The sequence below is a fragment of the Xyrauchen texanus genome, chromosome 40 (assembly GCF_025860055.1).
Source record: "Xyrauchen texanus isolate HMW12.3.18 chromosome 40, RBS_HiC_50CHRs, whole genome shotgun sequence".
Classification (NCBI taxonomy): domain Eukaryota; kingdom Metazoa; phylum Chordata; class Actinopteri; order Cypriniformes; family Catostomidae; genus Xyrauchen; species Xyrauchen texanus.
The window spans coordinates 14,681,671-14,708,500 of NC_068315.1; the positions used below are offsets into that span (position 1 = coordinate 14,681,671).

General features: G+C 38.3%; 2 protein-coding genes across 2 annotated transcripts in view; both read left to right on the top strand.

The window, feature by feature from the left end:
* The window catches only part of LOC127633427 (zinc finger E-box-binding homeobox 1-like), a 78,804-nt gene extending 67,684 nt beyond the window's left edge, over positions 1 to 11,120 (top strand). Inside the window, exons 4-8 of the mRNA XM_052112507.1 lie at positions 749 to 951; positions 1,396 to 1,507; positions 1,943 to 3,636; positions 5,776 to 5,956; positions 8,202 to 11,120. Of these exons, the coding sequence (XP_051968467.1) occupies positions 749 to 951; positions 1,396 to 1,507; positions 1,943 to 3,636; positions 5,776 to 5,956; positions 8,202 to 8,971 (2,960 nt within the window). The 3' untranslated portion in view covers positions 8,972 to 11,120. The remainder of the gene's footprint in view (positions 1 to 748; positions 952 to 1,395; positions 1,508 to 1,942; positions 3,637 to 5,775; positions 5,957 to 8,201) is intronic.
* The window catches only part of LOC127633173 (medium-chain acyl-CoA ligase ACSF2, mitochondrial-like), a 233,500-nt gene that overhangs the window by 121,469 nt on the left and 85,201 nt on the right, over positions 1 to 26,830 (top strand). The gene's annotated exons all lie outside the window — the stretch shown is intronic.

A 26,830-nucleotide genomic window follows, 5' to 3' on the forward strand; every position in this document is an offset into this window, starting at 1 on the left:
TCAAAACAAAATTTCGGTCACAATTGTAATGGTGGGATTAAATGGGTTAATGTCCCAGGGTGCTCTATATTAAAGTGACAGGAATGTCTCAGTGATAGTGCCTTTATTATCCTGCTGTCAGATCTTCTCAAGGGTTGTTATTCCATTTCCCTTTTTATTTCAAAGGCTTCAGTATTATTTTCTTTTTTTGAGGCATAATTTGTTCATCCATGTAATTATTTCCCTTGTTGCTGTGGTACTCTTTTTGATTACCCAGCTTCCATTTCTTTTCTTTTCATTTTGGCTGCTGTTCTTCCTCGCTTCTTGCTGGAGATCTCTCAGAATGGAAGCTGTCATTTGCACACATTAAAGACCTCAACTAACCCACATATTCTTCTTCATCAGTGCATTGATAACAGACAAATATTTACTTAGATATCTAGATGAGGACATGCCATAGACAGAGGGAGGTTTTGGGTTCACTTAGTACATATGTTTACCTGAATGCCACACATATACGTTTAACTTTGTAAATTCAATTCTCACATTTTAAAATAATGTACTCCTTTTACGTAGTATCCCTGTATTGCTGATTGACTGCTAAATTTTCTCATCATGTATCAAAAAGAGGGAGTGATAGGACACAGACACACACACACACACACTCTTCCTCCCTGTACTCATTTTTAATACGCTCCCCACTTGTGTGTCTCTCTCTCTCTCTCTCTCTCTCTCTCTCTCTCTCTCTCTCTCCCTCTCTCTCTCTCAGGCACACCGGATTCGTTTTCTCAGCTCCTTACCTGTCCGTATTGCTCTCGTGGCTACAAGCGTTACACCTCACTGAAGGAGCACATTAAATACAGACACGAGAAGAGTGAGGACAACTTCAGCTGCTCGCTCTGCAGCTACACCTTTGCCTACCGTACACAGCTGGACAGACACATGACTGCACACAAAGCCGGCCGAGAACAAGTAATCTGTCCTTAAGAAGTAATCCATTGAAAATGTTTGTGGAATTCATTCTTAGTTGGTATTTGTTTTCATCAGTTTAGCAACAAGTGTTAAAAATGGTTCCAGAGGCCAATTGGACAAATTTTTAGGAAAAGAGAAAAAAATAAAAAAGGAGTACTTCTGTATTTTCATGAAAACCATAAATTGAAAAACAGACTCAATACTACTGGATTTAACAAGTGAAAAATGAATTCACTAGTGTTTTAGAGGCTTGACCTGTTGTTTCTAAGAGCGCTACAATATTGGAAATTACAGTAATGCTGACATTAAAGCGTGTCTTTGTCACTTTTTTCATAAACAGGGATATTGTTATATTTACATTTGAGGAGTTTGTGCACCTACAGATACTTTAACAGCGGTATAAGTCACCCGAGTATAACAGACATTCCTTCTCACTTTCTTTAGCGGCATGTTACTCAGTCAGGTGGAGGAGGGAATCGAAAGTTTAAATGCACTGAATGTGGCAAAGCCTTCAAATACAAACACCACCTGAAAGAACACCTGCGCATCCACAGTGGTGAGGACAGCCTCCAGTTTGCTAGAGTAGTGCATGTTATTGTTGTATGTGTGTGTTTGCAAGCATGTAATGCAAACACACACTGTATGTGTGTATGTATTTGTGCACATTTTGTTCAAATTTGTAGGTCATTCAAGTACTTCAAAATACTTATCAAAGGTTTGCAAAGAGAGTTTCTAGATTGACCTTTAAACATTGTACACAGTGTTTTTGTTGGATTTACGGTTTGATTTATTTATTTGTTTTGAGGAAAATCAGCAAATATGTGAAGTATCTTTTTAATTAGATATTTTTCAACCATGCTTTTGATCACAAATCTACCACATACAGCTTTTACTGTATCATTACACTAAAAGCAAATTGAAGACCTTGTAATTGCCAAAAATTGTCTATTGTTTATGGTCTTATAATTTCTGAATGGCATTTGTTCTGTAGGAGAAAAGCCTTATGAATGCTCCAACTGCAAGAAGCGTTTCTCTCATTCGGGCTCCTACAGTTCCCACATCAGCAGTAAGAAGTGCATCGGCCTCATCGCTGTAAACGGGCGGCCACGACCCTCTCCCACCACTGGGGCTGCCAAGACCCCTCAGTGCTCCTCCCCATCCCTGCCAACCTCTTCTCCTACAGCACGAGCCCAAGTCAGAGACAAACTGGACAACAGCAAACCCCTTCAGGAGCAGCTTCCCATGACACAGATCAAGTCTGAGCCACTGGAATATGAGTACAAGCCTGTGGTGGTGGCCCCCTCTACTAGAGGGTTAAATGGCATGTTCCAGGGTGGAGCTGCAGCCCCCCTACAGGGTGCTGTACAGGCTGTTGTGCTCCCAACAGTGGGACTGGTCTCCCCAATCAGCATCAACTTGGGGGACCTGCAGAACATGCTGAAGGTGGCAGTGGATGGGAACGTCATCAGGCAGGTGCTTGAAGGCACACAGATCAAGGGGCAGCAAGGAGGGACAGGAATTGTTGGAGCAGGAGGGGTGGTCATTGCCCAGACACCCCAGCAAGTCATCCAGGCCATTAGTCTTCCCATCTTGGATGAGGATGGCAATGCCAAGATCATCATCAACTACAGCCTAGACCCTTCACAGGGCCAAGCAGTCCTGCAGAGTCCAAAGAAGGAGACGTTTGGGCCAAACACAGAGGTCTGCAAAGGTCAGAAGCTGCCAGAGGACCTGACTTTCAAGATAAATAGGGACAAAACTACCATGATTGTGGATGAGAAGATAATGCTACACAATGACCCAACACATAAGCACTGTGGTAAAGATGGACATAGGGTAAATGGGAAAAATCTTGAGGCAAAGATGGATTTGGAAGGACTGTGTCCTGGTAAGCCTCCACTAAAGAACCTTCTCTCTTTGCTTAAGGCTTACTTTGCCTTAAATAATGAGCCAACCAAGGAGGAGCTGGCAAAGATATCAGAATCCGTCAGTCTTCCAGCAGAGGTGGTGAAGAAGTGGTTCGAGAAGATGCAGTTGGGACAGATATCTGTAGATCCCTCTTCGCCCTTGCCTGAAGATGAGCAGACCAATCCTGGTGATCTGGATGGGACTAATGGGGATGGAATACCCAGACTGGAGCCGGATGAGCAAATGAACTCAGAGGAGCAAGGGCAGAGGAAAAGCTGTAGCCCAGCAGAGGGCATTCCAGCTGGGATGAATGGGATTGAGAGTGCCCCTACATCCCCTTCACCACTAAACCTGTCCCACGATGGTCCTGTCCCATCCAGGACTGCTGAGGAAGGTGAGGGCCCCCTCGATCTATCTCTACCAAAATCCGCTACTGCAGCTGCTGTAGCTAGCGGTAATGCTAACACTGTTTACTCGGCTCAAGAGGAGCCACTGAATTTGACTTGCACAAAAAAGGAACTGCTCAGCAATGCAAGCACCAATGCTACCATATTTGCCAGCCAACCAAGTGCCAATCCCATAAACATCATGACCACTCAACTGCCCACGCTAGTGGCAATCACTGAGCAGGGACAAGGGCAATGTCTACGTGCACTTACCACCACTAAACAGACAATCCTGATCCCACAGTTGGCCTATAGTTACACCACTACATCCTCCAGCCCAGTAGGAGTCGACACACCACAGAAGAACATACTGCAGGTCAATGGTATCAAGGTGAGGTCAGCACTTTTCACTCACTGGATGTTAGCTTGAGAGTCCACAGTATTAACTCTCATATGACAAAGCTCTAGACCAGTGTTTCCAAAGCTTTTTTTCTGCCATGGCAGAAAAACCAATTAAACCAATCCCATGGCACACCTATATCCCACTGTCCCACACAACCATCGTTGATTTCCTTTTCAAGAACTTCTATGTTTTCTGTACATTTTATTTGCATGTTTACTTGTAATGTTTGAAATTTGAAATGCAAAAAATGCAAGTCATGCAGTACGGTGTATAATGAGATCACAGGTGGCAAGAGTGCTAATTGGGTAATGAATAAATCAACAAATTTGCATCTTTTCTTATTTTTAGATTTGTTCTTGCAATGCCACAGCAAATAATTTTTATTCATCAATTTATTTACATGGCTCCAGACTAACATTTAAGAGTGGTAGCACTGGTATTAAATTCTACAAATGGTCGCACCAGCACTTGAGTTGGTCCAAATGAAAGAAAATTTGTTTTCTTTTACAGTTTCTTTCTTTTTATCAGGATCTTGATGATTAAAATACAGTCATCTGAAGACAAACAAAGCCTTTTTCTACAATCAGAGGGCATAAGAAAAGATTTTACACAGAAGAAAAATTCCATTGCATCCATAGTTTTAACTGTGGCATTTGCAATAAGATCAAAGTAATTAAAAGTAAAACCATAATTAGCAGTAACCATAAAACAAAGTATGGCTTTTTTCATAAGAAAAACACATCCAGAAATTAAATTGTATTCTCTCACTATTATATTGATATAAGTTCATTATGGGCTTTCATAGAGGTTTTAAACAAATAATCAATTTTGAATACGTGACCCAGCCCCTGCTTCTCGTAGCTCTGTTTATGAAGATCTGCGCGGCTGAGCGCTCGAGACCGGTCCGCATGTAAATGGACGTCTCTGCACTGATCTATCCATTGAGCAGTGCTGAATGATCTGGGTAAAGCTGTTTCCTTTCACGTTTGAAACATTTGCGGTTTGACATTTCTCATATGGAACAAAAAACGACAGAGGACATCAGAGAGTCAGCCAACTTTGTAGTTGCACCAATGCAACCTCTTGCAAAGTTTAATCGCTCTGTTAGGAAAAATGTTTGAAAAATTAGTCTCAGTCCGGAGCCCTGATTTATTTTGTGGTATCTGATAACCTGACACACCTGACAATCTGTCATTACACACTAGTGTGCCATGGCACAGTGGTTGGGAAACACTGCTCTAGACTCCCTCAAAAAGACGTTTTTTAGACAGTGGCCTCAAAAACTATTCAAAAACTTAAATCACAATTACAATTATTCAAATGTATGAATGTCAATGCAAAATATCAAACTGAGCAGCATCTCCAAACAAATGATGTTAGATATTTTCTCAGACCTAGCTGTACATTTAACTAACTGGTTACAGGGTAATTTTCTTTTTATTAATGTTTGAAGTCAGTTCCCCTCAAGTTCACACAAATTTTAAACAGTAGATTTATGATTGAAATTTTATTTTGCTTGAAATGTGTGCTTTTGCCATCTTTAAATGCCATTTGGTTTGATATTTTGTTATTTAGTGCAATGCATAGATACATTTTTATTTGTGTTTTAAGTATCCAAATGTTTATTGGGACCACTGTATATTGTCAAGTTTTTATTCTTTGGCTTATGGCTGCAAGATTATGACCAAATTCATATTTGTCGATTATTTTCTTTGATAATGCAATTGCTATTCATTTCGATTTATAGAATGAATTACATTAAAATATTGTTTTTGGGTGCATCAACTGCATGCCATATTTTTTATGTAGGCAACACATCCAAAAAAAAGTGTTTCTGAATTACTTTATAACTGTTCTATCAGTTTGTAACAATGCACAACTGCTGCAAAAACACGTTAAATAGAAAAACTTGTCGCAACATAAGTAGACCTTCATGGACTGCTATAATTGATACTTTTCACAAATAGTTAATAATAGCAGCTGTAAATGTAATCTCAATTATTTATTAGATTAATTGTGCATCCCTACTTTGGCTAGATTTGAAACCTAAAACTATACCTTTTATTATAATAATTTAAATACAATGATCTGTTTTCTTTTTCTCTCTTTATGCATGGCTAAATGTAGGAGGAGAAACATGAGATGGGGTCAGAGGTCAACTCAGCATTGGAAGAACAGACAGACTCAGACTCGGGGCCAACCAGGAAGAAAATGAAAAGGATGGAGAGTGGTCTTTATGCCTGTGACCTATGTGACAAAATCTTCCAGAAGAGCAGCTCGCTGCTCCGCCATAAATATGAACATACAGGTGGGACACTCAGTGCCAAAACAAAAATTACAAATTCACTCATGCAATCACACTGAAAAAATAGCCATGTACTGTAGAAAGTAGCTAGTAATTAATGGGATAGTTCACCCAAAAATTTAAATTCTGTCATCATTTAAAGGCCCTCATGTGTTCCATAAGTGGAACACAAAAGGAGATGTTAGGCACAATGACAGCCTAAACATTCACTTTTATTGCATATTAATGCCATATATGTAAAGGAAACGAATAGTGACCTAAGCTAATGTTCTGATCAACATCTTTTGTATACCATGGAAGAAAGTTGTACGAGTTTGGAACAACATGAAGTAAATAATGAGAGAATTTTCATTTTTTAGTGCACTATTCCTATTAAGCTTGGCTTTTCGATGTTCGCTTATCAGTAAGCTGCCGGGCATTCACAGGAATATTATTTAAAGTGATATTGAAGGGGAATTTATGACAGTATGCAGTGTTGCAGCAATTGTAACTATTATATAAGAAGTAGAACAGAATTTTAAGTTCCAACCACTTTAAATTACACGTGCTGGAGGGTGCGGCATGTTATTTTCCCTTATCTACTAGCCAAATACATTACCTTCTCACACTGATCCCAAGCTGTTGCATCAGTTCTCTGTTAGTAATTTACACTCCACCCCCTTCTTCTGCTCTAAAAACATGATAAGTTAGCAAAGCCAAGAACAGGTCACCTGCACTGTTAAGATACCTGGCCAAAAACAAGCAGCCCTCATCCAAATGACATCACTGTGCCTTGTGCAACCACAAGTTTCACTGTCTTTTCTCTTTCCCTCTTGATGCCTCTCTCTTTTTCTTCCGATGCCTCAGATTTTAAACTGTGCTTCCAGCCCTTAGTGGAACTGGCCTGTCTTGTGCACCACAGCTTGTTTTGATTCACTGTTTGGTCTTATTGTCCATGGATACATAACAACATGTAATGTAATTCTTAACGCTTTAAAGATTCATGAGTGATGGCTGGGTGTGGGAGGATTTTCTAGGACTGCATGTGGAGATTACAAGAATGTTTTTTTGACTGAGAAGTTGAGCTGTGTGACCATTCTTTTGGGGCATAGGCCTTAGTCAGTGTGTACACCATATTTAATTTGACACGGACAAAAATAAGGCTTTAAGGGATGGTTATGCAGTCCATTTAAAATGTCCAACAGTTCCGTAAATGTTAACAGTTCTTGTTAATTGTTCAGCTGACAAAACATGGACAAATTTCTCAGATTCATAATATTCTGTTCTAGGCCTATCTACAGTAGTTATGGATTTAGACATCATAGTGGTTTTTACAACACTGCAGAAAAAAGAAAATATTTTCTTAATTTAGATTTTGTCTTGGTTACCATTAAAAACATCCAAAACTTGCAATTTTAAATTGCATTTGATTTTAAGACTTACTTTCAAAGAATATATCTTGAATTTAGTATTTTTCTTACCCCATTTGCAAATTGTTATGACTCTTTCTAGTTTAAATAAAATTAAATAAAAATGTAGTGGTTTATGCTTAAACAAGAACAATTATTCAATGGGATAAGAAAAATAAGATTAATTTAAGAAGTATTTTCCGAAAGCAAATCTTATTACTTCATGCCGTTTTTCTTCTATAATAAATTAAAATTGGATGTTTTTATATATTTTTTTATTAAATTAATTTGGGATGTTTAGATATTTTTAGACAAAAATAAAGACAAGCAAAAATACTGATAAAGAAAATGATTATTTGCAGTGCATTTCTAATAATTAGTTCAGTTTAAAGTATGAGAAATTGATAGCATGCTGTTTTTTTATATGTTAGAAAGAAAAATGCCTTTTATATACTCAAAAAAATTAAGCCTATTTTTTTTTTTTAAGTTTTACGCATTTCAGTTTCATAAACTTTTTAATCAAACTTAAATATCTAAGGTTTTTATTTAATTTAGTTAAGTATTATTAAATTTGATAAAAATTTAAATCTTTTTTTCAAGTGTACAGGTAAAAGATGCCCCCCAAAAATCAATTTCAGTTGGCAAATATTGACCCTTAATAAATAATATAAATCAATTACAACATATTGGACAAACTGCACTTTCTTCCCTCACATTCTTGTTTTTGCTTGTGCCAAAATCTGCTCTGTCAAAGTTCTAAAATGAGCTCTGAAAAAAAGGTGTTGTATTTTCCAGTGGTGTTATGTGAGAAGTAATCCAAGGAAATTAATAATAAAATAAAACTTCTTTATCTCCTGCAGGTAAAAGGCCTCATGAATGTGGGATCTGCAGCAAGGCCTTCAAACACAAGCACCACCTGATAGAGCACCTGCGCCTGCACTCCGGAGAAAAACCCTACCAGTGCGACAAGTGTGGCAAGCGCTTCTCCCACTCCGGCTCCTACTCGCAACACATGAACCACCGTTACTCCTACTGTAAGAAAGAGGCTCAGGGTCAAGGGCTGGGCCAGGGGGCCGAGGAAGAGGACAACCCCGCTGAGGAGCAACCTCAGACGGGCAGCGCAGCAACCACGCCTCCTTCCCACCTTGACTCAGACGAGCGGGGGAGTAGTACCAGAGAGGATGAGAGCGAGGAAGAGGATGAGATGGGCTCGGGGAGCATAGTGGATGAGGATGAGATTCAGGTGGTTAAGATTGGGGAGGAAGGAGGAGAGGAGGGAGATGAGGAGGAAGGAGAGACGATTGAGGGGGCCGAGCAAGAGGAGAGGGTGGAGGTCCGAGAAAACGGCGAGGAGGAGACAGAGGAGATGCATGGAGGTGAGAGGGAGGAAATGGAGGCTGATGGAGAAAATGAAGGACAGATGCTGAAGATCGTGGTGATGCAGGATGAATGTGTAGAGGAGGAACACAGAGATGAAGAACAAACAGAGGAGGAAGCCATGGACACAGGAGCTCTTGAACACACAACAGACATGACAGAAAGAGCGGAGGAGAAAGAGGAGCCACCGGATGATATGAAAGACAGTGAAAATGAAGGAAACACACCCGTTATGAATGGAGACGTAAAATGAAGAGAAACCACAACTGTGTTTTAATGACTCTTGTTTCTTACAACGTTGTTTTACAAAGTTACTAAAAAAGACATTTTCTCTCTGCAGATGTTACTCTCTTCCTGAGATTTGACTGTGTGAATGCTAACAGGAGAGTGAGAGGAGGAAAGAAAGAAAGAAAGATAGGAAGTAAGCACGATTGCTCTTACGCTGCATTTAAGCCCACTACTGTGTAGAAAACCCCCGGGTGTGCCTGATAAATACAAACTAGTAACTTTTTCCACATAAAGACAATTTTCAGTGTTTGAGTATGTTTGTATAAATGCAAAGTTTAACGAAAAAAATTACAAAAAAAGTGAAGCATATATGGACTGAAAGCTAGACACGTTTTGGCTAATAATGTTTTATTACTAAAACGCCTTGGGTCAAATTCCTTTATCAGTATTACTAATTTTTTGTCACTCTCAGTTTACCCTGAAAAGATGTACAGTTGGGAGAGAGAGAGATTTCTATACGTTTTTATTGCCTATGAACAAAACTCAGTATTTTCTTGCAGTTGAAGGAGAAAAAAAAAGAATCCTGTGCACTACCATATTCCCAGTTTACCTACGGAACACCTATATGGGCCTTGTGTTGTTTAATGTCTACCTTCCAGTATTAGCGCCCCATGCCACGCTAGCGTTTGCTGGCACAACATATATCTGTTGTCTCATTTCAAGATGGACTGTGAGCCTTAAATATAAAAAAGATTAATGTGGTTATGGTGGGGGTGGCAGGGCTGGCCATTTTAAAATCCGGAATACATTTTATTTAAAGCCAAGACATCAAAGAAAACCCTAAGTATCCCGGATGGTTGGTTTGTTTTAGACATTCTCACTAGTTTCATCATGTGTCAAGTGATCACCAACAGACCCTTCCCCACCTATCCATCCACCCTTATGCAAAAACATGCATGTTGAAAGTGCCATTGAATAGTGCCGTTGCTGTGACGCTGTCGCTAGGCAGCATACTCAAGCGTGGAGCTCATACTGTCTTCGTTTTTGGTAGCAGCATTTTTGACCCCTGCATTGAAGCCACTAGTTCTGAACAAAAGGACAAGACTGCCTGTTTTTTTATCAATTCAGTAAAAGGACTACACTGCATCAAGAAATCAGGAAAGACGATCAATGAGCAAAAAGGAGAAAAAGAAATGTAATTTTTTTGACCTTGAAGTATTAATTTTTCCCCTGTTTGGTGCACTTGTTTATCTTGTTCTCTTTATCTGCACGACACTTTTTCTTCAGGTAACAAAATGTAGGCAGATATGATCCATGAAGAATTCACTTTTAGTGTTTTAAGATTTCTTTTTTGGTCAGCCTTTTTACCTGTCAGTATTAATTTTTGTCTCATTTGTATTGAAGTTGTTTGTTTTGTTGTTTGTTTGTTTGTTTGTTTGTTTGTTTCAGTGAACATTGTGTAATGCATTTTTTTTGTTTGTTTTGTTTCAGTAAAAGCAGTATTACTGCTCTCATCCCTTACCAGTATAACTTTACATTTTTAGTTTTAGAGACCTTTTATATTTATGTGTCTTATTTTTGTATTTTCTTTATGGTTATTTATTACACAATGTAGTGTACAATACTGTAGTTTGTATTAATACAATAATATATTTTAGTATGAAGAATAATTTCGAAGATAAATAAATTCAAAGCTGGGGAAGAAACTCTAGCATTTCAAAGTGTTTTGAAATAGAAGAAAAAAAGTATTATTTTGAATTTTTCAAAGTGCATTGTTTGAACAAAAATAAAACAAACACACACACCGCTAAAGAATATATGAACTGTTACCTTTTTCCATGTCATTCACTTTCATGTTACTGTCTCTTACCCCACTATACTTTAAAGCTACTGAACTTCTGAAAACTAATAGTATGATATACACGCATGATTCTTTGCTGTTGTATCAAAGATTGTCCTTAACCATGAAACTGTGCTGCCCTTTTGAACTAAGCCAAAACGTCATCAATGTTTGTTTTTTTTATGTTTGGTTGTGCCAATTCGTAACACTCTTTGTCTACATCAATGCAACGTCTTTTATATGTCCCTCTTTTAACCTTTTTAGTGATAGCTTTTTGTTTGATTGTTTTATTTTGTTTTTTAATGACTCCCCATCTCACAATAAAATACATCAAGAATTGAATATACAGCTCTCTGGTCTAGAATCCTTCCATTACTAGATCTTTAAATCTTTCAGGGTTTTGCTTTAAAGAGCTGTAGACATAAGTAACTGGGTTTTGTTTGATTACAGTGACTGAAAGAATGAGAAGAGGATGTTTATGATGTTTCTTAACATCATGATGGGAAAACAAAAGACATTTCACTGCGAATACAACCCCGCACCAGCCCCAAAATCATTGATTAGGATCAGGTTGCTGCACAGCTTTTTTGGATGGGGAGCATGAATTATTAATGTGATGAAACACAAATCTATGATATGTCTAAAGTCGAAAGTAATGTACGTTCAGCCCTGTGCTGTATAGAGAATCTGACTGTGTGTGTGTCAAAGTGACATAAATAATTTGTTAAAGCAGAGTTTGTTGAGCTCTGTGGTATCTGACAGCATCAGATTTAGGCTGATGATAAAATGATTTGTCATTTTAGACGAACGTTCCTCATTTCTGCAAAGCTTTACTCAAGTATGTGATTTGAACTTTGCTGTGTAACTCATTCAGCACCATTTGAGCTTGTCGTGTAGAGGTGTGCCATTACTTTGACTTATAGTTCTGCTTTTTTTAACATACAGACCTACAGCACTACCTTTGTCCTTCTTTGCATTGTTCTAATAGTTATCTTGTGTAGGTCCTTTCTGACCGCACTTGTAGAGCAAAGTTGAGGCCCATTTGGTTAAATGGTGACTTCAGTTCACTTTGGTTGGACAGTCTGGTTAGAAAATTTCTAAAATGATGTCTGATTCTCAGCTTGTGGGGAAACAAACTGTTTGGAAATCACTTTAAAACCCTGTTCAAAATAATAAGAATCTTTTGATCTCAGCATGTTACAGGCACAGTCCTCAGACCTGACCACAAGTGTCTGATGTTTATATAAGGCAGTGCCCTCCAATGTACTCCCTTATGAGTTTGTAATCATTTGCACCTGTGCAACAATTTACCTGATTCTAATTTTAGCACTTCTTGCAACCATTGCAATAAGGTTTACTAAATTTGCTGTTTCTGGTCAGAGACGGGAGGAATTTGGTGGATAGAGATCATTCTGGAGAAAATGAGTGAAGAGAGAAACTTAAAATGCTTATATCTGCTAAAAGTCAAATTTGTCCATTTTTAGAAGTGAATTGACATATTAATGACCTCAAAGCTAACAACATGTTAATTTCATGAGGTCTTTAATATCAACAGACAGAGGCGTTTCCAGCATTGAAGGACATCCGGGGCTTAGCCCAGACCATTTTATTTTCACACTAGCAACCACTTCTCTGTAGTCCAAAGCTGGTGAGAGGGTATTCTTTGAGTTTTGCTCTGGCTGGGACTGTTTCTACAGTTCCTAAATCTTCCACTCTTGTACTATCCTCGACTAACTCATCCTCTCTCCTCCCTGAATCATCTGTGATGCAAAAGAACAGATACAGCACATAATTTATTGCAAATCAGCTTCAAACAACTAATTCATCAAGTGCTACATATGTCAAATTGTAGACCAATACCATTGAAGAAGAGCAGATCAGTGGGATTGCCCTAAGATCTATCATGATTCTTGAATTTTCATGTACATTAACATAAAGTCATCACAAAAGAGTTATATTATAGTGAGTAAAGTGAAGTAAAAATTTTTTTTAATATAAATAATTTATATTTTTTGACATAGACAAAATGATGTATGAGATCCTAAGTTAAAGCAATACATGAATGACTTTAGTATAAGTTCATTGACACACTATGGCATCAAACTGTATATAATTCTCATTGTTCATCTGTCAAAATCCTTTCATTAGGATCATTAGGAGCATTGGGATAAACAATGTTTCACTTTTAACTTTCTCTAAAGTAAAGTGACTGATTAATTGTTACCAGTTTCCATGCCTGATTCTGGCACATCTTTGCTACCCTCAAAGTGTATATTTACTACAAACTAATATCACAAAACAAGTCAAACATACATTTTATGCTAATGCTTATTGGTTATCCTTAGAGAAAACAACACCTGATAAACAAGAAAATTATGCTCCGAACAGGACTCGAACCACGGTCTCCAGCGTGAGAGACAGATGCGCTAACCACGCTTTAGACTTTAAGGACAAAAACAAATGTGAATTCTTACCCACTAACTTCTTTCGGAAATTTTAGAAGCCTCATTTGCTTCATTTTTGCTGTCTTTCCTGCTAACTGCTGTTAACTCTCCACTAAGTAACGTAAGTTGATGTCAGCTCCTCCCCTACCTGCTGCATATTCAACAGAGAGGAAGAAACGGAGTCGCCCATAGGCTACCGACAGCAAAGGAATTTATTCTATAGGCTAGATTATGCCTATGTCTATTTTTACAGGCTGTATTCAGTATGTGCAAAGCCAAAGCACAATGAAATAAGGCAACTTATGATTTTGTGGGTTTACATAGGCTATTGTCCGGTTTCATATTTGTCAGTCAACTTTTCAAAATACATTCGGGGCTACACTCAAAACATTCGGGGCTGAAGCCCCAGCAAAATCGGCTGCCGCCGCCTCTGTCAACAGATCCAAATAACAAGCATCTATTAAAGTAACATGCTGTCACTAACTGGTTGATGACTGACAGGAGACTGTAAGATAAGACATAAGCAACATAACTGCTGTAATATGAGCTCACTAACTGTGTAAAATTATTGAACTTGTTTCATGACCTTTACATCATCTTTCTGTCTCAAATTGCATGTTTCATTTGATAACTGCCCCGTCGTCTTACAATCTGTATATTACTCATATTTTAAAATTAATAACAGACATCAGATACCCTGGTTATTGTGTTAGGAGAATATATTCTTTGGTGAAATGTACATTGACAAATAAGATTGCCTGAGGTTATATTTTTAAATGTATCTTTTTAAAAATCTAGTGTCACAAGTGTTAAGATCCTAAATATAATTCAACTTTTTGTCTGATTTGTTTTCATAAATTTATAAAAACTTGTATAGTATTTTATACAAAAATAAATTCTTGTAGTAATAATAATAATAATAATAATAATAATGACTTTACAAATGGCATGTGGTAACCATAATACTAAAAGATATTAATGGACTTTCCTTGCACCTTGTATATATAAAGGATATATGTGTGTACTTAAAGGAATATTCCAGGTTCAATACAAGTTAAGCTCAATCAACAGCATTTCTGGCATAATGTTGAAAACCACAAAAAATAATTTCGATTCGCCCCTTCTTTAAAAAAAGCAAGAATCGAGGTTACTGTGAGGCACTTAAATGGAAGTGAATGGGGACACATTTTGGTGGGTTTAAAGGCAGAAATGTGAAGTTTATAATTTTATAAAAGCACTAACATGAATTCTGTTCATTTTAGGGTTTATTGACATTACATCGTCATGGAAATGAAGTTGTAAAATTGGCTATAACTTTACACAGGTTTGTAAGTGTTTTTATCACACTAAAATAATGTTTACACACATATTTTTTACATCTTGTGGCTGTACTTTTTTTAAAAAAGAGAGTGTCTTAACATTCAGAAATTTGACCCTCTTTCACTTCCATTGTAAGTGTCTCACTGTAACCTCGATTACTGCCTTTTTTTTTAAGAAGTCAAAATACATTTTTGTGGCAATAAATATTATGCCACAAATGCTGTCGACTGATCTTAACTTGTATTGAACCCAGAATATTCCTTTAATCAGTAATTTCAAAAACGTTTTCTAACATATTTTTTGAGGTTAAATAAATTAATAAAATATCACGCATTTTTGAGTAAAGAATATCGAGAAGTTTTATTTGGGTTACACCACATTACCTTTTCATAAAAATGTCAAAATAATTTTTGATGGACAAAAGTCTATTTAAAACAATTGTTTCACTGCTAATATATATATATATTTAAAATATTAAAAAAGATTAATCTGCACTACTCATGTCAACATTAATTTTTCAAGAATTTCAGCTTTTATTGAGACTTTGAATTGTTTTCACATAGTCTCTGGACTGTTTCCCGACATTACATTTTACTCTAAGCCCCAGAAATATAATAATGTTTCAAATAATTGTTTTATGTGAAGTGTGTTTTTTATGTATTTTTGAATGTCTTAATTGATCTGGAAGAAACAATTTGCGTCACGTGACACGTCATTGACCCACATGCTGATCTGAGAAGATGACAGCATCTGTCCTCGGACACACTTACATCTGCGGACCTTTAGTGATGATGTCAAAGACACAATGATTTACAGTAATTGGAATTCCCTATAGAAAAAGTAGCTCACAGTCTGTGCTTTTAAAGGGTAAGTTCCCCTAAAAATGAAAATTCTATCATCATCTTATTATTCTCAATTTCATTTGAAACCCCATATGTGATTAGTGACTGAAGCCATCCGCACTCATCTTTTTCCTAAGTATGCAGCTATGGAGAACATTTTCACAATCTCTGTGGATAAAAAAAATCTCTGGAGGTGTAAACAAAGCAAAATCAGTTTGTTTTTAAATAAAAGTGTGTTTTAGTATGGATGTGGCCTAACATCTCCTTTTATGTTCCACTAACAAAAAAATTATAATGCAGGTTTGAACAGGTTCTACATGAGGTTGAATGAATGATGACGTAATTTTAATTTATGGGTGAGCTATCCCTTTAAATAACAAATTTTAGAGGTGATCTGTTGTCTTGCTTTCTCACTCATACACACACTGAAACACACTTACACCAAGCCAGATGGCTCAGGGTACAAAAATCAATTAGATCTCCACCCCAGGAGCAGAGGGAATGCATCCTGGGTGACCTCAGCAGCAGCAGCCCCTCCTCAGGTCTAAGTAACAGAGGACTGAGTCTCCCCTTCTGCCTAATCACCTCAGCTCTAATCTACTTCTCTCCGCTGCATACACACTAACATCATTAGATGAGTAGGGGGAGGAGGGAAAGGTAGAAATAGGGCACGGTGCATATCTTGAACTGCATGAATCACCAAGCTCCTCTAAAAAACATAACTGAATTGAAAGAGCTGCTTGAGAGAGGGATACAGAGAAAGGGAGAGCTGTAAGGAACATCAAAAAGGATTTATTTTGCATTGCAACCCTTGCCAGGAGGGAGGAAAGAAAATGTGTAGGTGGATTCTGGGCGAAGGATAATATGCAATAAAAAGAAATAAGCTGACAGTGAGTATTAGGATCGTGTCTAAGCATGAAGGGCTAAAAACATGATCTTCATTACACCCTGGTGTTCATATTGCAACATTACAACAGATTTATTCATGGGCTCAATGAAACTGTATATTTGAGAAATAATGCATGGAGATTTTTAGCAGTGTTGGGTAAGTTACTCAAAAAAGAGTAATTAATTACTAACTACTAATTACATCTTCTATAGTGTAATGAGATTACTTTACTAATTACTATGTCTGAAAAGTAATTGCATTACTTATTATGAATTACTTTCTAAAATCCTTATCAAACTCGACCAGACGAAAAATACAAGGATAGACATGAAACTGTTCTTTTAATTCTTTCAAATTAATCATATAAAATCCAATAAATTATTCATGTACTGGCCAAAGAATTTAAGGGGCAGCGTTAAATTAGAAAACATATATTTTAACATCAGACTTTAAATTTCATTTTTAAATTCACTATTGTTTTATATATAATTGTTCTATAGAAAAAAAATAAGAGTAATCCCTTACTTTTTAATTAAAAATTAATTTAATTACAGTAATTAATTACTTAGTAATGCATTACACCCAACGCTACTTATTAGCGATAGATTATCGATAGACATTTTGCCATTTTGAGATTTCTTGTGCAAATAAAGGTGAAATGTGTAACTTTTTGATGTTAAAAAATGTCTCCTATCCCAGCTTAAAATACAGAGACAGCAAAACTGCTGAGTGGTGTGGCGTAGTGGGCTAAGCGCATAACTTGTAATCAGAAGGTTGCTGGTTCGAACCCCACAGCCACCACCACTGTGTCATTGAGCAAGGCACTTAACTCAAGGTTGCTCCGGGGGGATTGTCCCTGTAATAAGTGCACTGTAAGTCGCTTTGGATAAAAGCATCTGCCAAATGCATAAATGTAAATATATAAGCCAGTCATTGGTTGATTTCTCAAAATGTGTAAACACTGTGGTGCTATCAAAACATTGCTCTGTTTGTTTGAGTATCCCACCCATCCTGACATAGCAACATTGGCTCAATTAATAGTGAGGGTTTGTAGCATGACAATAATTTTTTGACCAATGGCAGACAGGGGGAGTGTTTGGGAAATCTGTTTGAAAGAGTGATTATGTGGGTTTAAAAAAGAAAACACTGTTCTACACTTTAAACTTAACACAGGTTTTCCTAATTCCCTAAACCAAGACCAAAACGTATGACTATAATGCCTCCTAAAGCTTTCAAACTACATCCATCCAACATGGCATAGACCTTCTGTTCTGACTCGGGTTGCTATGACTTTCCTTTTTCTTTTTTTTTGTCCCATTTTCTTCCCAGTTTGGCAAGCCCAATTCCAATGCTGTAAGTCTTTGTGCTGGCGTAGTGACTCGCCTCAATCCGGGTGGTGGAGGACGAATCTCAGATGCCTCCGTGTCTGAGACAGTCAATTCGCGCATCTTATCACGCGGCTTGTTGAGCACGTTACCAATGCACTGATCTATATAATACAGAACAGCATTGCTGACACATCAATAAACTGCCAGCAGAAGGTGAAGCAACCGGAAGTATTCAAGCAGCTGTCACAATTCTGTCACCTTGTCTGGTTGGGTTTCTATCTTACTGGACTGTGGCATTATCGTCCACTTTCTGTCTTGTGTTTCACGGTCTTTGTGTGAGCACACGGGTCCGGTTGTTAGTGACCGCTGTGAATGAGATACAGCCGTGCACTCTCTGGTGATGTCATGGTCCTGTCAACTTGTCAGGTTAAGTTTCGACTGACGAGGACCGTGGCATCGTCGTCCAGTCTGTCTTGTGTTTCATGAACGTTATTTGTTTAAGTGTACGGGTCCGGTTGTTGGTTACCGCCGTGTGCTCTCCGGTGATGTCATGGTCCTGTCACCTTGTCAGATTCCGATTTGTCTGATGAGGACAAATATGTTGACGTTTTTGCCCTCATGTGTTTCAGGTGCCGCTGGCACGCAGAAACAGCATTTCCATGGGAACACTGATAGCCAACTTTAAGCTGCAAGCAGCACCTGCCCCTGTGTCATGTCCTTGGACGGATTGTTAAATGTAGTTAGTTTTTGAGCATTGTTGTGGGATGCTGAGTACTAACCTCACTCTCTTTGCCTAGTTGGTCCTGGTCCATGTATTATGATAGTAATTTTGATAGTTACTCAGGGTATGTACTTAAGTTCCCAGCAGTGCACCATGGCATGAAAAAATTATGTAGAGTGCTATTTGTTATTTTACTTTTCGCCTATTTTGTTTATACTGCTGATACATTTGTTGTCACTTTCACTTATTTATGTAATGATTATTAAGTGCTTATGTAACACTGTTAAGGATGACAAGGAGGAGGCAAGAACCAGCTTTTCATCATAAATCATAATTTAATGCAAACTTAAACCAAAAGCACAAACATAAACAAACACACACACACGATGGACATGCCCGTAATTCTCTCTCTCTCGAACCATCGTCACCGGCCGCCTTTATCCCTCGCGCACCTCATCAGGCCGATTGGGGACCCTCCGCTACACACTCCTCCCGACGTTATCTCAGGCCGGGGTGCCACCGGCATGGCGTACATCACCCCTATCCCTGGGGCGAGGTGTATCTTGCGTCCCGTGTGGTCATCCCCTCCTTCCTCGCCCTGGGAGGAGACATGAGGGGAAGACAACAACAACAAAAAATAAATAAAAAAGGCGAGGGAAAAGGCCAACATGGTGCGAAAGAGGAGAGAGAGAAGAAGCTCACTCACCGGTTCTCTGATGTACCGTCGCGTGGTCCTCGAACACTTCTCCACACTCAGGCGGACGACAGCCACTCCAACCCCGGGCGAACCGGAGTCAAACCTTCGACCCCCAGCGGGCAGAACGCATCTCCACTTTTCTGGCAGCAAATGGGGACACTCCTCCGCCCCTGGCAGCGGCCCTACCACTCCGGGAGTTTCTTCCCTCCTCCCCTCACGGACGGCGGTCTCCCTCGACCCCTCCGCGTCTCTGGGGACGGCAGGGCACTCCTCCGCCCCCGGCAGCGGCTCCCTCACTCCAGGCGGTCGGGGGTATCCAGTCCCCACTTGCCCGTTCCAGGTGGTCGGGCTACTCCGTCACCCGGCAGATGGCAGCGGCGCTCCCCTGGGTGGACGGCAGTGTCGAGGACTCTGCAACGGGCATCCCTCCTCCTTCCTGGGTTTCGGCACCAATGTAACACTGTTAAGGATGAGCAAGGAGGAGGCGAGAACCGGCTTGTCAATATAAATTATAATTTAATTAAACTCAAACCAAAAGCACAAACATAAACACACACATAAACCGTCGTCACCGGCCGCCTTTATCCCTCGCACGCCTCATCAGGCCGATTGGGGACCGGGCGTGCGATATTCCGACCCGGCCCCGCCCCCCCTCCGCTCCAGAGCTTGTATTATACATAAGTTGCATTTGGTTGACATTGTTAATGTGGTTTGTGGATTAAAGGGATAGTTCACCCAAAAATGTTCATTCTATCATTATTTACTCACCCTCATGCTATCCCTGGTGTTTATGACTTTCTTTATTCACCAGAACACGTTTGAAGACAATTAGAAAAATATTCTATAGCTCAGTAGGTCCCTAAAATGCAAGTGAAAATAGTCAGCATAAATATCGTCAATATGAATATAGCGGTTAAATTAATGTCTTCCAAAGCATGACACAATCACTTTTGATGTAAAAAAAATATCAATACTTAAGTACTTTTTAACTCTAAATGATCGCTTCTGGTAAGCTTCACGAGAGGGTAGAGATCATGCGGTCTCTCATGTGACGTATAACCGTTGCCATGATATAGACGTATACTCACGTTCTCCTCTCGGTTTAGACATCCAGGATAAGCACACAAATGCACCATTGTGAGTAAAGAAACAGATGAATACCATAAAAAACAAGCTATTGTACAGCATTCCTCCCTCTCACTTGTAAACAGCACTTCTCTTCCAGCTGTGACTCACGTCCTCAGTTCTTGAGTGTTTCAAATTCAAATGCGATTACGTCACACCAGAAGCATGAATTAGAGTTAAAAAAAGTACTTAAATATGTATCTTTTTCACACCAAAAGTGATCGTGTCACTTTAGAAGACATTTATTTAACAGCTGGAGGCATATCTGTCACCCCTGGAGTCACGCGTTTGAATTCAAGGATATAGCTAAGTGACTCCAGCCAGGTCTCCTAAGCAACCAAATTAGCCCGGTTGCTAGGGAGGGTGGAGTCACATGGGGTAACCTCCTTGTGGTCGCTGTAATGTGCTTCTCACTCTTGGTGGGGTGCGTGGTTGCCGCAGAGAATAGCGTGAAGCCTCCACACACACTACGTCTCCACGGTAACGCACTTAACAAGCCACATGATAAGATGCGCGGATTGACTGTCTCAGACGAGGAGGCAACTGAGATTCGTCCTCCGCCTCCCAGACTGAGGCGAATCACTATGCCACCACGAGGACTTAAGAGTGCATTGGCAATTAGGCATTCCAAATTGGGGAGAAAAGGGGAGAGAAAAAAAACAGCTGGAGGTATGGATGATTATGCTGACTGTCTATGACTTTTGGAGCTTCAAAAGAGAAATCTCCATTCACGTGCATTTTAAGGACATACTGAGCTAAAATGTTTTTCTATTTTTCTTCAAATGTATTCTGGTGAAGAAAGAAAGTCATACACACCTCATTAACCTCATTGTTTACACCGACCCTGCTTGAGCACACTTATCTGTGGCATCCACTATTACTGTAAGGCATCATAGTACTGAATTTGAGATGGAAAGTCTTTTGGCTATATAAAGCTTATGTTTCTTCAGGACCAGGTCTGCTTGTCTTCAGATGAGGACTCGATCGAGACCACTCTGGGGTGTAAGTTCTGTAAGGTAAATCAGGTGGAAACAGAGCCCCGGGACCTAAGGTACTTTCGCTGTAGCGCTAAGGCTCCGCTTTTATTTTAGCGACACGTGTAACAAGTTTTGCAAAAATGTACATAGAGTCACTTTTTCACCATGAGACCAGGTTGCTAATAGCGTTTACATTTAGGACCAAAAGTTATTATAATTAGGGCATTTATTACATTTAAAGATGCACTCTTTTTTGAATATGGGATCTTGGACATACACTGACACCTAGGGGTCTGGATGCAGCATCTTTCAAACCTGATTCAAACACAGTTGTTTTCAATTACATATGTCATTGTAGAAATTCACCATTTACAGTGGGCTATGATTAATTTAACCCATGAGTTAATGTATCCAATAACAAGGCAATAAAGTGGATTAAGCAGGTAGTATTCGGCTGATCATGTGATCCTAACATTGCAGCCCCCATGAGGGGAACATCTCCATGTAGAATAAAACATATCTCAAACTCTTATGAGTGGTCTTGATTTTATAAATATATTTTACAATTACAATTAATTTATTAACTTTTTAATGAGTAAAAAAATTACTGAGAGCACCAAAAGTTCTTACGTTTAGGGCCTTTAATACATTTAGGACACTCTACATGTCAGGTTACCCTATGTCCTGATGACACTAAAATTGGTGTATGTTCACTTAAATTATAATAAAAATATTTTCCACCCATGCTTTCAATATTTGACTCAACCTTGCAAATTACCATTGTTACAGCAATGCAACATCCTGAACATATCTGTTCTACATCATCATTCAACAGTCATTTACAATGACTTTATATGCACTGAGAAGATAAATTAATCATACTTATTATTATAAAAATGGTATAATTCATTATCTGGCGACCTGTCCAGGGTGTCCCCCGCCTTTCGCCCAATGTTAGCTGGGATAGGCTCCAGCCCCCCGCGACCCTGTACACAGGATAAGCGGTTGACGATGGATGGATGGATGGATAATTCATTATATAATTTATTGTTATCATATATCCTTATTAATATGTTAATATTATACACCATTTATAAATATTAGTAAGTATTAATGATAATGAATTAATAACTTTATAAATAATAAAAATATGTTTTTAAAAAGAAATCATTTGACATGATTTCATTCTCTCTCTCTCTTTTTTTTTTTTTTTTTGCATTCTTTTTATTGCTTGTAAGCTAAGAAGTAAATGCTTTGGTAATGAAAGTGTTTTATTAGTCATGCCAGTAAAACACTCTACTGTAAACTAAAATTAAACCACGTCTCTCAATGTGTCTCTGGTAGTACATCACACTGAACTGTCACCCTTGTGCACTTACCTTACACTGCACACATACCAGCTATACTCTCAGAATGAGAAGACTGTGCCCTCTTCCTCTAAAGGCATCAGATGACATAAGCAAGCATCTTAAGGTGCATAATGCTAACTTGACCCGCTGCCTTCAGTCAATTGTACTCTGGGAAAAATTTATCTGATCCTTAGTACATGACCAAATTTAGCTCTTTTGATGAATTTCAATTATGTTTTTTGCAAAGTATGAAGCTCTGCCTACACAGTGTACAAACCAAGCAACTTCATATTGGTCACTATTATGAATTTGCATATCAAAGTTCACCAAATTTGAACCCCATGTAAACATGAATTGGGAGGTTTCATTAAGATCTATATGACAACTCTGAGTGAAATGAATCCCCTGAATTAAAAAAAAGAATCGATACCCGTCTCTCCATTCAAATTCATATCACCTTCAGGAATTTGTATGAAGAATTCCCAACAGAAATGCTGATGTACGAGCAGGCAACAACCAAACTGAAGATTAACATTACAAGTATGCATCTCTCTCAGAGAGCTGTTATCTTCCCAGCAAAATTGCACTGTTTAGAGTCTGCTGTACCCCAGATCATAAATCATCAAGAGCAAGGTGTGTGTGTGTGTTCTTGTTAAGTTAAGTGTGTGAGGTAAACTTGTAGCAGCAACAGTCATAACACCAGTGCTAACACCCTCATTTATCACAGAGAAGCACACACATGCTCACATATCAAACCTATAATTTCACAGTCTTTAATTAAAAAGAACACAGCACTATTTATAAGTGTAATTGTCACTAAGTAGTACTAGTAAAGACGTTAGTTGTAGAAACATATATTCTTAAGCCTTAGGGGTAGCTGGGGCTCTGCTTGTAGGCGCACATGCTAATAAGATGCTGACGGGTCGAACGCCACTCTGAAGGCCTGAACAGTATTAATCAGGCTGTAAAAGAGACCCACCACACAGCTTGCTGCAAGGACACTGAGCGTAAATCAGCAGTTGGAGACAAACTAATGAACAGGTAGTGAGGGACCGAACCACTAGAGACTAGTGAAGAGAGGCATTGCTTTTAAATTATTGTCAGTCTTATTCACAGTATGCCTTAGTGGGCTTCACCAAACATCTATTCCCGGATACAGTCTTGGCCACCGTACTGTATGGTTGAGCTGATGTGTGTTACATTTTAAAAGCTGCAGTGCACTATATTTCTCATTAAATGGTTTCAAAGTCAACTCCTGTCTACAATTTCAACTTCAACTACAACTTCTTTTAAAGTGATAGCTCACCCCAGGAAATGAGAATTCTGTCTGCATTAACTCACCCTCATGTCATTCCAAACCCATATGATATTTTTTTATTTTTCTGTGGAACACAAAATATATTGAATGTCAATGGGGTCGAAAACTTTATAGCTACAAAAAGGACATAAGGGCAGCACAATAACAGTAAACCATGCAAATTGTGAGGTTTAATCCATGTCTTCTGAACAAATATGATTGCTTTATGTCCTTATTTGCTAAAAATTGTCATTTTAGTTCACTTATTTATAATAGAATAAATTAACAAAATTATTTTTTTTCATTTTGGATCTTGACAGCCCTTGAACATTCTTCAAAACTTCTTTTGTGTTCCACAGATGACAAAAAAAAGTCATATGGGTTTGGAATGAACAACATGAGGGCAAGTACATTTTTGGAACAACTACCCCTTTAAGACATCTCTATGGTCAGTGGTACATATACTGTACACACACACACACTCTCTCTCTCTCTCTCGCTACTCTATACAATTTTGCGCAGGGATCTTCAGGTGTTTTCTGTTGCAGAATTTACAGGCTCTTAACGTTGGGTCAGATGATGGAGTATGGATAAACCAATAAGACTTCACCTACAATGAGTAAATGGACGTGCAGAGGGGTCCATTATCTGTCAGGCTTGTATGATACAGCAGCTCTATATTTACGGCCTACTTAATGGGGTTGATTGTATTAGTGCCTGAGGAGGGGGAATAGCTCAAGGCAGACATAGTATTTCCAGCTTTCTGCAATTACCTTATGTAAATCCTGAATGCAGGAGTCTATTTAAAATGCATTGAATTTCCCAACACAAAACCATCAAGTCCAACCATGCGAACTTCATAAATACCGAAGCATTGGCAGATAACATCTGAAGTACTCCTATGATTACTTTTGCCAATGCCAATGTGTATTTGGGGATTATTTTTAAGGATATTTGAGATATTGCAAATACTAGTAAAAAAGCACAGGAGGCTCTCATTCTATAGAGCTTTAAAAAGTCTCAAGTGAGAATTAAGCACAGTTTTAGATGTCAAGAACTGTAGATATTTACACAATTGTGTAAAAAGGGTAGTAAATAGATTTCCAAAAAATCACTTTGTGCAACATTTACATGGATGGTCAATTATTTTTTACAAGCGACGTGTCTTGAACCCTGGTAATGTATCATTCTGCTTCTCTTTAAGCGAAAGTAACGGCAAACAAATACTCATCAGCTGGTAGGACATTCCTATAAACGTCATTCAGGTTGCATTTGTTGAGATTTACAGCCCACAAATTCTGTTTACATTTATATGAAGCCCTATAAAGTAGTTATCCTGTCAAATAAACTGATTTCATCTGCCCACCCCATACATGCAAATGTTTCTTGTGTCCAAGTTGCTATCACTGATGAATGTGTTTGGATTTTAGAAATCCTGTCTTGTTTTGTGTTTTTATCTTGAATTTGGATGGTCTTCTTGAGCCAAGTTTTGCTTTTGGACACTTTTAATTTGTGACACCAGTACAATTGTCCAGATCTGCAAATGAACAAAATGTTTCCACGTTTTAATGAACACAATTATTCAGATTAGGTGGGGCTCCAAATACAGATCCCAAACCACACTTGAGAATACAATGGACCTGATGAAGAAGGAATACAGAGAGTTCAATTATTGCTCATTGAAAGTCTACAGCTTTCGATATGCATGTGTGAGATACATATAAACACATTCTTGAATAAGCATCTATGGGAAGAAATTAAGCAGCAAGCAAAAAAAGAGTGTGAAAGATGCAGCACAGTGTTTCTTTTTCGGAAAATTATAGACATAAAGAGAGAGAGAAAAAAGTCATGAATGTTTTATGGGTCATAATGGCTTGCTCAGATTTCCTCTCCACACTTTGGCCTCCATGGACACACAAGACTAGGGGCTTTCCTGGCACCTCCACCCCATACACATGCAGTAGCATATGGTGTGCAATTCAGACAACTTTGGGGCCATGGTTGCTGTAGATTGTGGTCAGAGTTATAAATTATGGATATGAGCCAATTCTTGCTTCTTTTTTTTTATTTATTTTTTTAAACATGGTTGTAGAGTTTTTTTGTTCTTAGCAGGTGTTTGAATTGATCCTTGCACAGTTACGGTTCATTCATTTGACCTCAAATTTTAAGTGTTCCACCCTAGAAAAACATGCAGGGCAGGCAATAAAATAGTTAACTTGGAAACAAACATCAAGCTAAATAAAATGAAACCGTTAAGTACGTAAGGCAATTCCTGCGGCATTAATGGGATCAAGTGTAAATTTAAAAATAATCACAGTTTTCAAACCGGTTTCCCATAAAACTGGGGTAGAACAACATATTTTGCATTGCAAAAATTACATCACCTTTAATGAGAAATTAAACCAAGGCAAGGTACTTGTGGGATGACTACAGTATATTTGCTCACTGACCAGAAGTCAAAATTGTATTGACTAATATATTTTAGTTGATAGCTCCTTGTGTTTTCAGTTTTAAATATATGTATGTTCCATGGTAAATAATTTAAACTGTTGTGGAGTTGCTATGGTGCAACTTCCCAAAACCAGCAAAGTGCATGGAAAAAAACAAAGTATTAATAAAAAGCAAATCCAGAAACACTTGTGGAATGTACAAATTCCTTATATTCTCCATTCCACGAGTGTTGTTGGATTTAGTCTCGAAGTGAGGGTTGAAGCACCTTTACATTCCATATCATCAGTTCCCAAAATATCACAATGAAAGGCAATGGCAAACGAACAATAAAAATAGACACTAGAACAATAACTCCATTATTATCACTTTAATATTATCCATTACTTTTTTTATTAGGATTAAACATCAATTTCAGAAATAGCAGTTAGTCTGAAAATTACATTCAATATGTGCAGTTCACAATGCGTGATGACAATGTCCCCTTCCACATCCTGTTTAAGCAATTCATATCTAATACTCATTTTCTTCATCCATACATCAACAAAATTAGAAACTATTTTTCACTTGTTATTGACACGCAACTTCAAAATTTCACACTTCAATT